The sequence below is a fragment of the Ylistrum balloti genome, unplaced genomic scaffold (assembly GCF_031769215.1).
Source record: "Ylistrum balloti isolate Yb309-2 unplaced genomic scaffold, AGI_CSIRO_Ybal_v1 Utg371174, whole genome shotgun sequence".
NCBI lineage: Eukaryota > Metazoa > Mollusca > Bivalvia > Pectinida > Pectinidae > Ylistrum > Ylistrum balloti.
Window position 1 is genome coordinate 95,125 of NW_026782640.1, and position 14,992 is coordinate 110,116.

At 37.3% G+C, this 14,992-nt stretch overlaps 1 protein-coding gene across 1 annotated transcript in view; it reads right to left on the bottom strand.

The window, feature by feature from the left end:
* Nucleotides 1-9,156: 9,156 nt before the first annotated feature.
* Nucleotides 9,157-14,992, bottom strand: part of LOC132561198 (cysteine dioxygenase type 1-like) — a 34,348-nt gene continuing 28,512 nt past the window's right edge. The window contains exon 5 of the mRNA XM_060225929.1: nt 9,157-13,759. Coding sequence (XP_060081912.1) covers nt 13,736-13,759 — 24 coding nt within the window. The 3' untranslated portion in view covers nt 9,157-13,735. The remainder of the gene's footprint in view (nt 13,760-14,992) is intronic.

Here is a 14,992-nt window from a genome sequence, read left to right on the forward strand (position 1 = left end):
GGTTGTATTATCATAATGGATGATAATATATGACGATCGATATTTGACGTTTCCTGCCAGTCTGATAAAATACCGCTGTATTTTTGCGCTTTCAGAAAATTCGGTGAAATATTTGTCTAACAATTTAAATTCATACGATTTTGGACTTGGGTAATGATCTATAAATAGATTTTGTTTCGGATGCTGATCGCGTTGCATTCAGCAATGCGGGGTACTCGACAGGGTTTTTTCTATGTCAATACTGATGGTGCGGTCCAGATCGATAACACGATCAATAAACTATCACGTGGTCAAGACGAGAATACAGCGCGCGCTACAGACTACTGCACACTTCCGCGGAATGTACTACCGAGAGTGTACTGTATCACACGTGTACTAGTGTTACCAGCTACATATGTATGCAATGGATCCAGCACGTGTATGTTGCCGCTGAAGTTTCTAACCCGACCATTCTTCTCCCCTAATACATTGTATTCTATCTGACCCTGGGCTTATGAATGTCTCTTCACGGTATTCCGACAGGGACTACAATAATGTCACCCAAACGTCCTTGTAGCGGCAAGTATCTGTCTATACGTCCCTGTTCCGAAAAGGATTGATAATAATGTCTGTCCATACCTCCCTGTTCCGACAGGGGCTGGTTATAATGTCTGTCTATACGTCCCTTATCCGACAGGGGCTGATTATAATGTCTGTCTATACGTCCCTTATCCGACAGGGACTGATAATAATGTCTGGCTATACGTCCCTGTTCCGACAGGGGCTGATTATAATGTCTGTTTGTCCTTGATCCGACAGTGACTGATTATAATGTCTGTCTGTACGTCCCTGTTATGACAGGGATTGATTATAAAATCTGTCTTAACCTCTCTGTTCCGACAGGGACTGATTATAATGTCTGTCTATATGTCCTTATTCCGACAGGGACTGATTAAAATGTCTGTCTATACGTCCCTGGTCCGACAGGGGCTGATTATAATGTCTGGCTATACGTCCCTGTTCCGACAGGGGCTGATTATAATGTCTGTTTGTCCTTGATTCGACAGTGACTGATTATAATGTCTGTCTGTACGTCCCTGTTATGACAGGGATTGATTATAAAATCTGTCTTAACCTCTCTGTTCCGACAGGGACTGATTATAATGTCTGTCTATATGTCCTTATTCCGACAGGGACTGATTAAAATGTCTGTCTATACGTCCCTGGTCCGACAGGGGCTGATTATAATGTCTGTCTATACGTCCCTGTTACGACAGGGGCTGATTATAATGTCTGTTTGTCCTTGATCCGACAGTGACTGATTATAATGTCTGTCTGTACGTCCCTGTTATGACAGGGATTGATTATAAAATCTGTCTTAACCTCTCTGTTCCGACAGGGACTGATTATAATGTCTGTCTATACGTCCCTATTCCGACAGGGACTGATTAAAATGTCTGTCTATACGTCCCTGGTCCGACAGGGGCTGATTACAATGTCTGTCTGTACGTCCTGTTATGACAGGGATTGATTATAAAATCTGTCTTAACCTCTCTGTTCCGACAGGGACTGTTTATAATGTCTGTCATTATGTCGCTTATCCAAAATGGGCTGATGTTAATGTCTGTTTATACGTCCCTGGTCCGACAGTGGCCGATAATAATGTCTGTCTATAGGTCCCTGTTCCGACAGGGACTGATGTTAATGTCTGTTTATACGTCCCTGTTCCGACAGGGGCTGATTATAATGTTTGTCTCTCTGTACCTCCCTGTTCCGACAGGGGCCGATAACAATGTCTGTCTATAAGTCCCTGTTCCGACAGGGGCTGATTATAATGTCTGTCTATACGTCCTGTTCCGACAGGGGCCGATTATAATGTCTGTCTTTTTGTCCTGTTCCAGACATTTAAGGAGTTGAAACCCGTAGCTGTCTTAGTAAATTATTTACTTGAATTATAAACAATAGGAGACGGATTAATGTAAGTTGTTTCCGAATCCAATTATTCTTCTTGTGTTGTTAAATGTATATGTATATAGAAAAATGAAATAGTGTTTATATAAAACACTAGATTAAATAAATTTTCTAAGCGCCGAAAGCTTATTTCGAAAAGTCGGGCAGTATTTCGATATAATCACTCCATTTAAAATGCATGGATCGATGTCTTTATAGCTTGCTCACAATAAAAACGCACTTTTTCGTCAAACATTCGAGCTGTTTGCTGAATTAAATGTGAAAGAGGCAATTAAAAGGGAAGTGTTTCATGTATGACAATATCAAATCGTGTGTGTACCATAGTTCCCAAACATCGTAATGTTTTTGTCGTGTCCAGTCGGCGTTCGTCAAGGAGAAAATCTTTAACTTTCTCTTTTTTAAATTTACTTAGAGCAGTAAATGGAGTCTGCAGGAGTTAGTTCCCTTGAAACTGCTGGCGATAAATTAACTCCTAAACTACAAATGTGTTTACCGTTATATTATACACAAGTCTATAAGTTTGTGTCACAGATGTCTTAAAAACAACAGACATCTTTTCATTTATTTCATTTATTTAACGGGATTTACGTCCACAATAACGGCCTTTAGGATGGCCCCTTGTCATAGAAATTCGGGACTTTGGAAATATAAGACAAATATAACAAAATCACGTGAAATTTTGTAAAAGACTGTTAAATATAAGTAGTACACCAAATTTCATGGTCTATTGGGAATTTGGGAAGATTGAGTTGAAAACATTGTCCTTTTAGAATGGACTTATTCAAAACGGAAAAAAATATTAATTAGTATATCACACAAATTAATCACAAAGTTACACTGGTTCAAATGGACTTCGTGACATATTTTTTACGAATCTGGTTACTTTTATATTCTTGATATACAAATGATCGATAGTTTTTTATTTATTTGTTTGTTTGTTTTTTGTTTTTGTTTTTTTTTATCTTTGTTTTTATCAATGTAATATGGAGTAGTATATTCAAGACCATTTTATACAGAAATGGTTTTCAGGTAATGAAATCTCCTCAAGAGGACAAAAGTATTTAATATCATCAGAAAACAATTCTGATTTGAAGATTACTTTTAAAGAAACAGGAAGATGACATAATGTCCCTAAACAAGGACTTATATGTCATATACACAGAGGAAATATGGGTGACGAGTTCCAATTCTCATTAATATGTAAATATAACCAATTGAAGATATGTAGTATTACTGCTAGATACCAATTCTCATAACATGAATGGTGAGTGATATATATTCCACAGAGTGATACCAATTCTCATAACATGAATGGTGAGTGATATATATTCCACAGTATTACTGCACTGATACCAGTTCTTATCACATGAATGGTGAGTGATATATATTCCACAGTATTACTGCACTGATACCAGTTCTTATCACATGAATGGTGAGTGATATATATTCCACAGAGTGATACCAGTTCTTATCACATGAATGGTGAGTGATATATATTCCACAGTATTACTGCACTGATACCAGTTCTTATCACATGAATGGTGAGTGATATATATTCCACAGTATTACTGCACTGATACCAGTTCTTATCACATGAATGGTGAGTGATATATATTCCACAGTATTACTGCACTGATACCAGTTCTTATCACATGAATGGTGAGTGATATATATTCCACAGAGTGATACCAGTTCTTATCACATGAATGGTGAGTGATATATATTCCACAGTATTACTGCACTGATACCAGTTCTTATCACATGAATGGTGAGTGATATATATTCCACAGTATTACTGCACTGATACCAGTTCTTATCACATGAATGGTGAGTGATATATATTCCACAGAGTGATACCAGTTCTTATCACATGAATGGTGAGTGATATATATTCCACAGTATTACTGCACTGATACCAGTTCTTATCACATGAATGGTGAGTGATATATATTCCACAGTATTACTGCACTGATACCAGTTCTTATCACATGAATGGTGAGTGATATATATTCCACAGATATATATTCTTATCACATGAATGGTGAGTGATATATATTCCACAGAGTGATACCAGTTCTTATCACATGAATGGTGAGTGATATATATTCCACAGAGTGATACCAGTTCTTATCACATGAATGGTGAGTGATATATATTCCACAGTATTACTGCACTGATACCAGTTCTTATCACATGAATGGTGAGTGATATATATTCCACAGAGTGATACCAGTTCTTATCACATGAATGGTGAGTGATATATATTCCACAGAGTGATACCAGTTCTTATCACATGAATGGTGAGTGATATATATTCCACAGTATTACTGCACTGATACCAGTTCTTATCACATGAATGGTGAGTGATATATATTCCACAGAGTGATACCAGTTCTTATCACATGAATGGTGAGTGATATATATTCCAAATTGAGTGATGCTTTAGATATATAATTGTAACAGTACAATAGTATCATATGAATGGTGAGTGATATATATTCCAGGGGTGGAGTGTGATACCAATCTTATCACATGAATGGTGAGTGATATATATTCCACAGAGTGATACCAGTCCTTATCACATGAATGGAATTTTATGCATATGCACAGGTATCAAGTGTTGAAGAGGGGTGTTCAGAGTGTGACTTGTTCCCCAAAACAGACTACAACAATAAGTACTACAGTGTGACTTGATTTAAGGGGTGGTAAATCAGAGTGTGACTTGTTAACAGACTACAGGGGTGGTATCAGTGTGTGACTTGTTAACAGACTACAGGGGTGGTATCAGAGTGTGACTTGTTAACAGACTACAGGGGTGGTATCAGAGTGTGACTTGTTAACAGACTACAGGGGTGGTATCAGAGTGTGACTTGTTAACAGACTACAGGGGTGGTATCAGAGTGTGACTTGTTAACAGACTACAGGGGTGGTATCAGAGTGTGACTTGTTAACAGACTACAGGGGTGGTATCAGAGTGTGACTTGTTAACAGACTACAGGGGTGGTATCAGAGTGTGACTTGTTAACAGACTACAGGGGTGGTATCAGAGTGTGACTTGTTAACAGACTACAGGGGTGGTATCAGAGTGTGACTTGTTAACAGACTACAGGGGTGGTATCAGAGTGTGACTTGTTAACAGACTACAGGGGTGGTATCAGAGTGTGACTTGTTAACAGACTACAGGGGTGGTATCAGAGTGTGACTTGTTAACAGACTACAGGGGTGGTATCAGAGTGTGACTTGTTAACAGACTACAGGGGTGGTATCAGAGTGTGACTTGTTACAGGGGTGGTATCAGAGTGTGACTTGTTAACAGACTACAGGGGTGGTATCAGAGTGTGACTTGTTAACAGACTACAGGGGTGGTATCAGAGTGTGACTTGTTAACAGACTACAGGGGTGGTATCAGAGTGTGACTTGTTAACAGACTACAGGGGTGGTATCAGAGTGTGACTTGTTAACAGACTACAGGGGTGGTATCAGAGTGTGACTTGTTAACAGACTACAGGGGTGGTATCAGAGTGTGACTTGTTAACAGACTACAGGGGTGGTATCAGAGTGTGACTTGTTAACAGACTACAGGGGTGGTATCAGAGTGTGACTTGTTAACAGACTACAGGGGTGGTATCAGAGTGACTTGTTAACAGACTACAGGGGTGGTATCAGAGTGTGACTTGTTAACAGACTACAGGGGTGGTATCAGAGTGTGACTTGTTAACAGACTACAGGGGTGGTATCAGAGTGTGACTTGTTAACAGACTACAGGGGTGGTATCAGAGTGTGACTTGTTAACAGACTACAGGGGTGGTATCAGAGTGTGACTTGTTAACAGACTACAGGGGTGGTATCAGAGTGTGACTTGTTAACAGACTACAGGGGTGGTATCAGAGTGTGACTTGTTAACAGACTACAGGGGTGGTATCAGAGTGTGACTTGTTAACAGACTACAGGGGTGGTATCAGAGTGTGACTTGTTAACAGACTACAGGGGTGGTATCAGAGTGTGACTTGTTAACAGACTACAGGGGTGGTATCAGAGTGTGACTTGTTAACAGACTACAGGGGTGGTATCAGAGTGTGACTTGTTAACAGACTACAGGGGTGGTATCAGAGTGTGACTTGTTAACAGACTACAGGGGTGGTATCAGAGTGTGACTTGTTAACAGACTACAGGGGTGGTATCAGAGTGTGACTTGTTCACAGACTACAGGGGTGGTATCAGAGTGGTGGTATCAGAGTGTGACTTGAGAGAGTTAACAGACTACAGGGGTGGTATCAGAGTGTGACTTGTTAACAGACTACAGGGGTGGTATCAGAGTGTGACTTGTTAACAGACTACAGGGGTGGTATCAGAGTGTGACTTGAGAGAGTTAACAGACTACAGGGGTGGTATCAGAGTGTGACTTGTTAACAGACTACAGGGGTGGTATCAGAGTGTGACTTGTTAACATACTACAGGGGTGGTATCAGAGCGTGACTTGTTAACAGACTACAGGGGTGGTATCAGAGTGTGACTTGTTACAGGGGTGGTATCAGAGTGTGACTTGTTAACAGACTACAGGGGTGGTATCAGAGTGTGACTTGTTACAGGGGTGGTATCAGAGTGTGACTTGTTAACAGACTACAGGGGTGGTATCAGAGTGTGACTTGTTAACAGACTACAGGGGTGGTATCAGAGTGTGACTTGTTAACAGACTACAGGGGTGGTATCAGAGTGTGACTTGTTAACAGACTACAGGGGTGGTATCAGAGTGTGACTTGTTAACAGACTACAGGGGTGGTATCAGAGTGTGACTTGTTAACAGACTACAGGGGTGGTATCAGAGTGTGACTTGTTAACAGACTACAGGGGTGGTATCAGAGTGTGACTTGTTAACAGACTACAGGGGTGGTATCAGAGTGTGACTTGTTAACAGACTACAGGGGTGGTATCAGAGTGTGACTTGTTAACAGACTACAGGGGTGGTATCAGAGTGTGACTTGTTACAGGGGTGGTATCAGAGTGTGACTTGTTAACAGACTACAGGGGTGGTATCAGAGTGTGACTTGTTAACAGACTACAGGGGTGGTATCACAGTGTGACTTGTTAACAGACTACAGGGGTGGTATCAGAGTGTGACTTGTTAACAGACTACAGGGGTGGTATCACAGTGTGACTTGTTAACAGACTACAGGGGTGGTATCACAGTGTGACTTGTTAACAGACTACAGGGGTGGTATCAGAGTGTGACTCGAGAGAGTTAATAGACTACAGGGGTGGTATCAGAGTGTGACTTGTTAACATACTACAAGAGTGGTATCAGAGTGTGACTTGAGAGAGTTAATAGACTACAGGGGTGGTATCAGAGTGTGACTTGAGAGAGTTAATAGACTACAGGGGTGGTATCAGGGTGGGACTTGTGAGGATTTACTGCTAGTGATAGGTCCTTGTCACGACTTTAGGGGTATGGTTTTAAGGGGTTTGTACTTAAGGGGGTAGGTGTGGGACACAAAGGTGGCCATATATCTCTTATATCAATAATATTGACTTGTCACAGCATTAAGTATAGTTTTTTTTCATGTTAACTACCTCTCCCAAAATTGAATACAAAAGTGACTCAAGGGCCAAGACAGAAATTGACCAGATCTCAGAAGGTCTTTATCTCCCACTTGAACCCCAAAGGGACTTTATCTACCACCTGGACCTCAGCAGGACTTTATCTACCACCTGGACCTCAGAGGGACTGTATCTTCCTCCTAGATCTCAGAGGGACTTTATCTCCTTCCTGGATCTATGAGGGAATTTATTTATCACCTGGACCTCAGAGGGACTGTTTTTTTCTCCTAGATCTCAAAGGGACTTTATCTACCACCTGGACCTCAGAGGGACATTATCGACCACCTGGACCCCAAAGGGACTTTATCTACCACCTGGACCTCAGAGGGACTTTATCTACCACCTGGTCCTCAGAGGGACTGTATCTTCCTCCTAGATCTCAGAGTGACTTTATCTCCTTCCTGGATCTCCGAGGGACTTTTTTCCCACCTGGCCCTCAGAAGACCCTTATCTCACATCTGGACCACAAAGGGCCTTGTTTATGTCTTTTGCCTAATTGATGTATGCATCATATATAGCTGTAAACAGGAGACCCTGAAAGCCTGTTTTGTTCATAAATCCCAGGGAGATCTTGGCACCCTTCATTGTGGTGTCTTCATGGGTAATTTAAGTCAGAAATTTTCTCTTCTTTTCTCTTTATATTTTATAGACAGATAAATAAATAATATGGTAATATCAATAAACAGACAACAAATTGTCAAATCCAAGACATCAAGATTTTTTAAACAGTCCAAAGATTGTTTATACATAACTTGTAACTAAGCAGAGTCTACTTATATATAAAGTTTAAGAAGGAATCAGACACAACTGCTCCAGTTATAACACACTTCTACTGTCAAAAGTCCAAGATGGCCACCTGGTAGCTGGTGTTTTTCCAGTCAGCACTGAAATTAGGCATTCATTATTAAAGAGCAAGGGAGGTTTGAGAATGATTCATACAGAACTTCTCAAGTGATGACGAGAATTGTGGTCAGAAGTGCTGTGAAAACACAATTGTATTTCACCTAGAAATCCTGGTTTGATTTCCTTTGCACATGTGAAACAAGAGGCCCATGGGCCTTAACGGTCATCTGACATAAAATACAAGATTTCAAATTTGAACTTGAGAAGAAGTCGAAAATGTGTTTTCAAGATGGCAGCCATGGCGACCATGTTGGATTTCGGACCAACCCGAAATTAACAAACTTTGGTCAGGATCATGTCACGATCATTTCAGATAAGTTTCAGCTCAATGAGACATGTAGAACTTGAGAAGAAGCTGAAAATGTTTACGATGGTCGACATACGACAGACGACGTCGGACAAAAGGCAATCGCAATAGGTCATCAGACCCTTTGGTCAGATGACCTAAAAATATGGGAGTCGTCCACATGCCCAAATGGGATTTTAACCAGTACTGCAGTTTCTTCCCACAGTAAGAACACATGCCATTTGGACCAATTAGAGTGATCAATATCAAGCATGTTTTCCAATTATTGTAAAATACATCAACACTATTTTATATAGACGAAGGCAGATCTGAACAACCAAATATCTGATGATGCCAACAAAAGGTTACTATGGCTGACAGCCGGACAACACCATGCCATCAAAAAATAAACAAAGCTTACGCAGTGCACCCAATTTTATTTCTGACATTTAACATCATTGAACAAAAATCATCAAATGAACAAATTATGCATTGGAACACAGCCTGTTGACAAACAAATTCTTAATCTGATTACTAGTTTTTACATTTCTTAATTTGATGAGGTTCTGTTCGCTGTAACAAGAAGAAATGTACCTGGCAAGCAATAAACAAGTGTATACAAATATTCTACAGTATTTCTGGCATGCATGCTAGGTGTATGAGGAGACATGAAGTGAGAAGTGATGATTCAACAACCTGAATCAGCTAAAACATGATGTATCACAAATTTCTGAGGAGTGACATCTGTGTCCTCGTTACGGGGACAGGTATTCCATCAAAAACATCATCTGAACATGACACTGAAATCAATTAAAGCTTGTCCCATATTAGTTATTTAAAATACAGCTTGATAAATATTTAAGTATATGGGCCTTCAAGCAACTACTGTAAATAAAGTAGTGTATTTTGATTTTTTCTTCGAACAAATTATTTTTATGCGATACTGATGTAGTTTGGGAAATTGGCATGATATTAAGAGGAGTTTAGGTTAAGAAAATGATATTAAACAATCATGTAGAAGATAGAGGCTAATAAAGGTGAAATCTGCTGTGGTAGCAAAACAATAACACCAAGTATTATGACACTACTACCAAAAATAACTAACCTTTCAGATATAACATGAAATATTTTTTGTGTAGATTTTGTCATTTTTTTGGTGACAAACAAACCACAGAAATAAAAATTAAAATTAAAAGAATAACGTTAAAGGTTTAAACCCCAAAAGTTAGTCACCATTTCGTATTACAGAGTACGGCAAGAAAAGGATATTTTACGAAATCCAACCTCCTCTTTACGAATTTTATATGAGCATGTTGGAGGGATTCTGAATTAGTATATCTTTCATATCAAGAAATAGCACTTTTTTTTTCACTCATAAAATACATTATAACAAATATATTTTGATAATATTCAGCCTCATTTACAAACATAACAAGCTGTATGTCACACATACAGTAACAAATTATACAACTGACAAAAAAAAACATATGCGGTACATGTTCTTTATATGCCAATACTGATCTCTTGGCTCATGCGGACCTGAACAATTATCTGTTTTCAGACCAATTTAGCATAAAATATAGTTTTTAATATTCATAAAATATACATTAAAAAAAATCTACTTTACCGTTTTTTTTATTTTTTACTTTACCATTATTTGATTTAGCAAGTATTAATAATGATACCGCTAAATAATTTATCACGATTTTGCCGAATTCAATGTATATTTAAAGATAGACGTTTTTTTTTCTCCTTCAGGATCATAATGAGCTGAATCTCTTGCATTTTTTTCACCATCAAGGACATTGACTTAAAGTCACATGATAGATTATGATCATGTGATTCAATTTGAAGCTTAAGGAATGCTTGCACCAAAAGCTGCATCATTGACATGTGGTTGTCATTTACACTGTATTTATTGATCAAACAACCGTTACATGAACAAAGGGTTGAAACAACAAATAAATAACAAATTAAACCAAATCTAAACCTGTATCAAGAATCTGACATGAGTAACTATTTATAAGAGACTTATGAAATTTTTCATTTTAACAAGCCTCTGATGAGAAAAAATGAAAAAAATTATGCTTGGTTTCATAGATTTCACAATAAATGTGTAAATGAATGTGTAAGATTCTGTGTATCATGGAACTCTTATTTGATTTTTTGGAAATTTGTGAAAACAGCATGCTGTAAGATTGATACAAAATCAAGCATGAGGATATTAACAACCTTTATATGTAAATGATGTCATGACATCACAAAGGAAACCATCAGCCAATCAAATCTCTGTTAGGTCATATGACATGTGTGTTATACAACAATGGATGTAATTACAATAACATGGTAGTGATGTGATAAAGTTAATTGAAAATAGATTTCCTGTCAATCACAATTATAAGATTTATTTAGTATTAAGTAACCAGAACATTCTTGACAGTTAAAAATTATACAGAAAATAGGCATCAAAATGCGGAATGATTAACAAATAATTCCACCACACCACATATTTTGCATTGTGAAATATGATCAACCTGGCTTTTAAAACAAAGTTTGTATGCACCAACAATCTTAGTAATGAATAACAAAGTAAGTGTAACTACAACACTATATTCTGCATTACTAAAATCAATATTTACTTTCTAATAATAGTAATATGCCATAAAAAGATATTAAATTTTGCAAGGAAGAGAAGTTGGCAAATTTTGAAGAAATTACTGATGAGTTACCTCCCTTAAGGAAATATACACCTTAAAACATAAGACATGTACCCAGAAAGTTACTTCCCTTGAACAGCTAGATTCTTGAACAATAGACTTGTAACTAGAGAGTTACCTCCCTTTGTTAGCTCAACTCCCATTTTAAATGTGTAACTTGATAGTTACCCCCCTTGGTTAACTAAACATCCATATCAGATGTGTAACTAGAAAGTTACCTCCCTTGGTTAGATAAACATCCATATCAGATGCGTAACTTGAGAGTTACCTCCCTTGAATAGCTATATTTTGAAATGTAACATGTGTAACTGGAGAATTATTGTCAGAAGTTACCTATATATCCTTAAACATTACAGATGTAATTCAAGAGTTACCTGCCTTAAGTAACTATAAAATTCTAAGCCTTTGAACTTGTAACTATAGAGTAAGCTCCCTTGAGTAGTTAATGCCTGGTTTTAGACCTTCAATTGTTGTAACTAGAGTTATCGTATTTATCACCATTAAAAACCTCAACCATAGCCATGTCTGTTTTCTCTGATTATCTTGGACACCTGTTACATTCATTTTAAAATCCACAGCCACGGTTACAAAATAGGTTCACACAAAGCAAAAACTTCAGGGCACAAAATAGCAAAATTTGACATCTGTAAAACCCTGCCTGCACAGAATACAAAACCTGTAGTTAAGCTACGATACACATATTTACAATTTATTTTTTTATATTTTTATTAATTTTTTTTTTTAATTTAATTTTTTATTTATTTATTTATTTAATCTTCTCAGTCTGAGATTTTGTTACATTGTTAGCTTCAAACTGTAAAGCAATGTATTGTTATACCAGTTTTTATATAGTGTGTATTCTTCCTTGCCAAAATGATACTATAAGCAATCAGATAATCTGATCTGGTGCAGGCAGCATTAAATAGCAAAATCACTTTCTATTCTGAAACAAGCTTTCAATTTAGAATATTTCTTTATAAATTGGAAAAAAAAACAATATTTGAAAAAGAGTGGAAATATTGTAACCCTGATGTTTATGAAAGACAATATGAAAGACAACTGACAATATCAATCACATACATACATGTACACTCACAATGATCCCATTTTTATCACACAGACTTCCTCCATCCACCGACAAACAGCTGTCACCGGAATCTACTTCCTTTCTACCTAGATACACTGTAATCCTTCCTGACATCATTACATATGTTATATATATTTATGTGAAGTAGGAACATAATTAGAGAAAAAATAGAATTGTAACTGATGAACAAGCTAATTCACCTTCCATAGGCTTCAGAAATCAAAACATGTCTCTATCTTATGATTGTGTTACAAACTTATATCAAAAACTCAAAGTGTTTATAGCTGTCAATTGATTTTCTGAAATTCTATGAGAGAGCCATATTCATTATTTGAAGAAAATCTTAAATCAAATTTTGAGCATTTAAATTTTTCAGATGTTGACAAGAGGAATGCATCATTTATTCAATAAAAGATTTTAAAAGTTCCCAATGTTTCAACTATCAGCTTGTAACTATTTGGTTTCTTTTTAAATGCTGAGAAATGTTATTGGCCAATTTCAAAACTTTCGAATTTCAAGTTAGATATAATGTATACAGGGATATCCTCACATGAAACCCTCCATTTTCACAATGAAACACTTTATTTTCACAATGAAACACTTTATTTTCACAATGAAACTCTTTATTTTCACAATGAAACTCTTTATTTTCACAATGAAACTCTTTATTTTCACAATGAAACTCTTTATTTTCACAATGAATCTTTCCATTTTCTCACATGAAACTCTTTATTTTCTTACATGAACTCTTTCATTTTCACACATAAAACCCTCCATTTTCACACATAAAACCCTTCATTTTCTCACATATAACCCTTCATTTCCACACATGATTCTATTTTTACACATGAAATCCTTCATTTTTATTCTAAATTGAATTTATACATGGAAAACACATACCAAAATTTAATGACTATTTTCATGATCATGAGAAGGCAAGGTAACTCAAAATATTACAATCTCTTGGAAAAAAATCTATCACATGAATTAAAACATGTGAGATGGGAATCCAGCACATGAATTAAAACATGTGAAATGGGAATTTGACATGTGAAACAACACAGGCAAAATGTGATGCCAACAAGATGTAAATATGTAAGAGCAAGTACAGTTCCTCGGGGCTCTCCACTGGTCTATTGTATCCATCCTCTAGGGCCTCACACATCCTAGTTGTAGAGATTCTCGTTTTCTTCATCTTTAATTATTTTCAGCAGATTTCGCCTGTAAATACAAGTACAACCAGTTTACTAATACTGACCGTCCATCAGATAGCCATACAACGTTAAAGGAGGAGTGCCAGTTTGGGCCTTCTGGTGGCCATGACGAATACTTTTTATTTTTTTTTCTATTAAAAGCTTGAGGTCAGGCAGTAATGACATGACATTAATCTAAGGTCAGCTCAAGGCCGTTCAGTTGTTATAGGGGGGTGGGGGGACAAAGGGGGGATCAAATTCATAATTATTGCAATAATTATCAAACTAAAATTTGTTGTTGGCTCAAATTTACTTAAATACAAATCCTCAATCAAAGAAAGTAAAACGCATACTGTAAGTCACATGATGTCATCCAAACCACACAAAGGCTGTACAAAAGTCACATGATGTCATCCAAACCACACAAAGGCTGTACAAAAGTCACATGATGTCATCTAAACCACACAAAGGCTGTACAAAAGTCACATGATGTCATTCAAACCACACAAAGGCTTTACAAAAGTCACATGATGTCATCCAAACCACACAAAGGCTGTACAAAAGTCACATGATGTCATCCAAACCACACAAAGGCTATACAAAAGTCACATGATGTCATCCAAACCACACAAAGGCTATACAAAAGTCACATGATGTCATCCAAACCACACAAAGGCTATATGAAAGTCACATGATGTCATCCAAACCACACAAAGGCTATACAAAAGTCACATGATGTCATCCAAACCACACAAAGGCTGTACAAAAGTCACATGATGTCATCCAAACCACACAAAGGCTATACAAAAGTCACATGATGTCATCCAAACCACACAAAGGCTGTACAAAAGTCACATGATGTCATCCAAACCACACAAAGGCTATATGAAAGCCACATGATGTCATCCAAACCACACAAAGGCTGTACAAAAGTCACATGATGTCATCCAAACCACACAAAGGCTATACAAAAGTCACATGATGTCATCCAAACCACACAAAGGCTATACAAAAGTCACATGATGTCATCCAAACCACACAAAGGCTATACAAAAGTCACATGATGTCATCCAAACCACACAAAGGCTGTACAAAAGTCACATGATGTCATCCAAACCACACAAAGGCTATACGAAAGTCACATGATGTCATCCAAACCACACAAAGGCTATACAAAAGTCACATGATGTCATCCAAACCACACACAGGCTATATGAAAGTCACATGATGTCATCCAAACCACACAAAGGCTATACAAAAG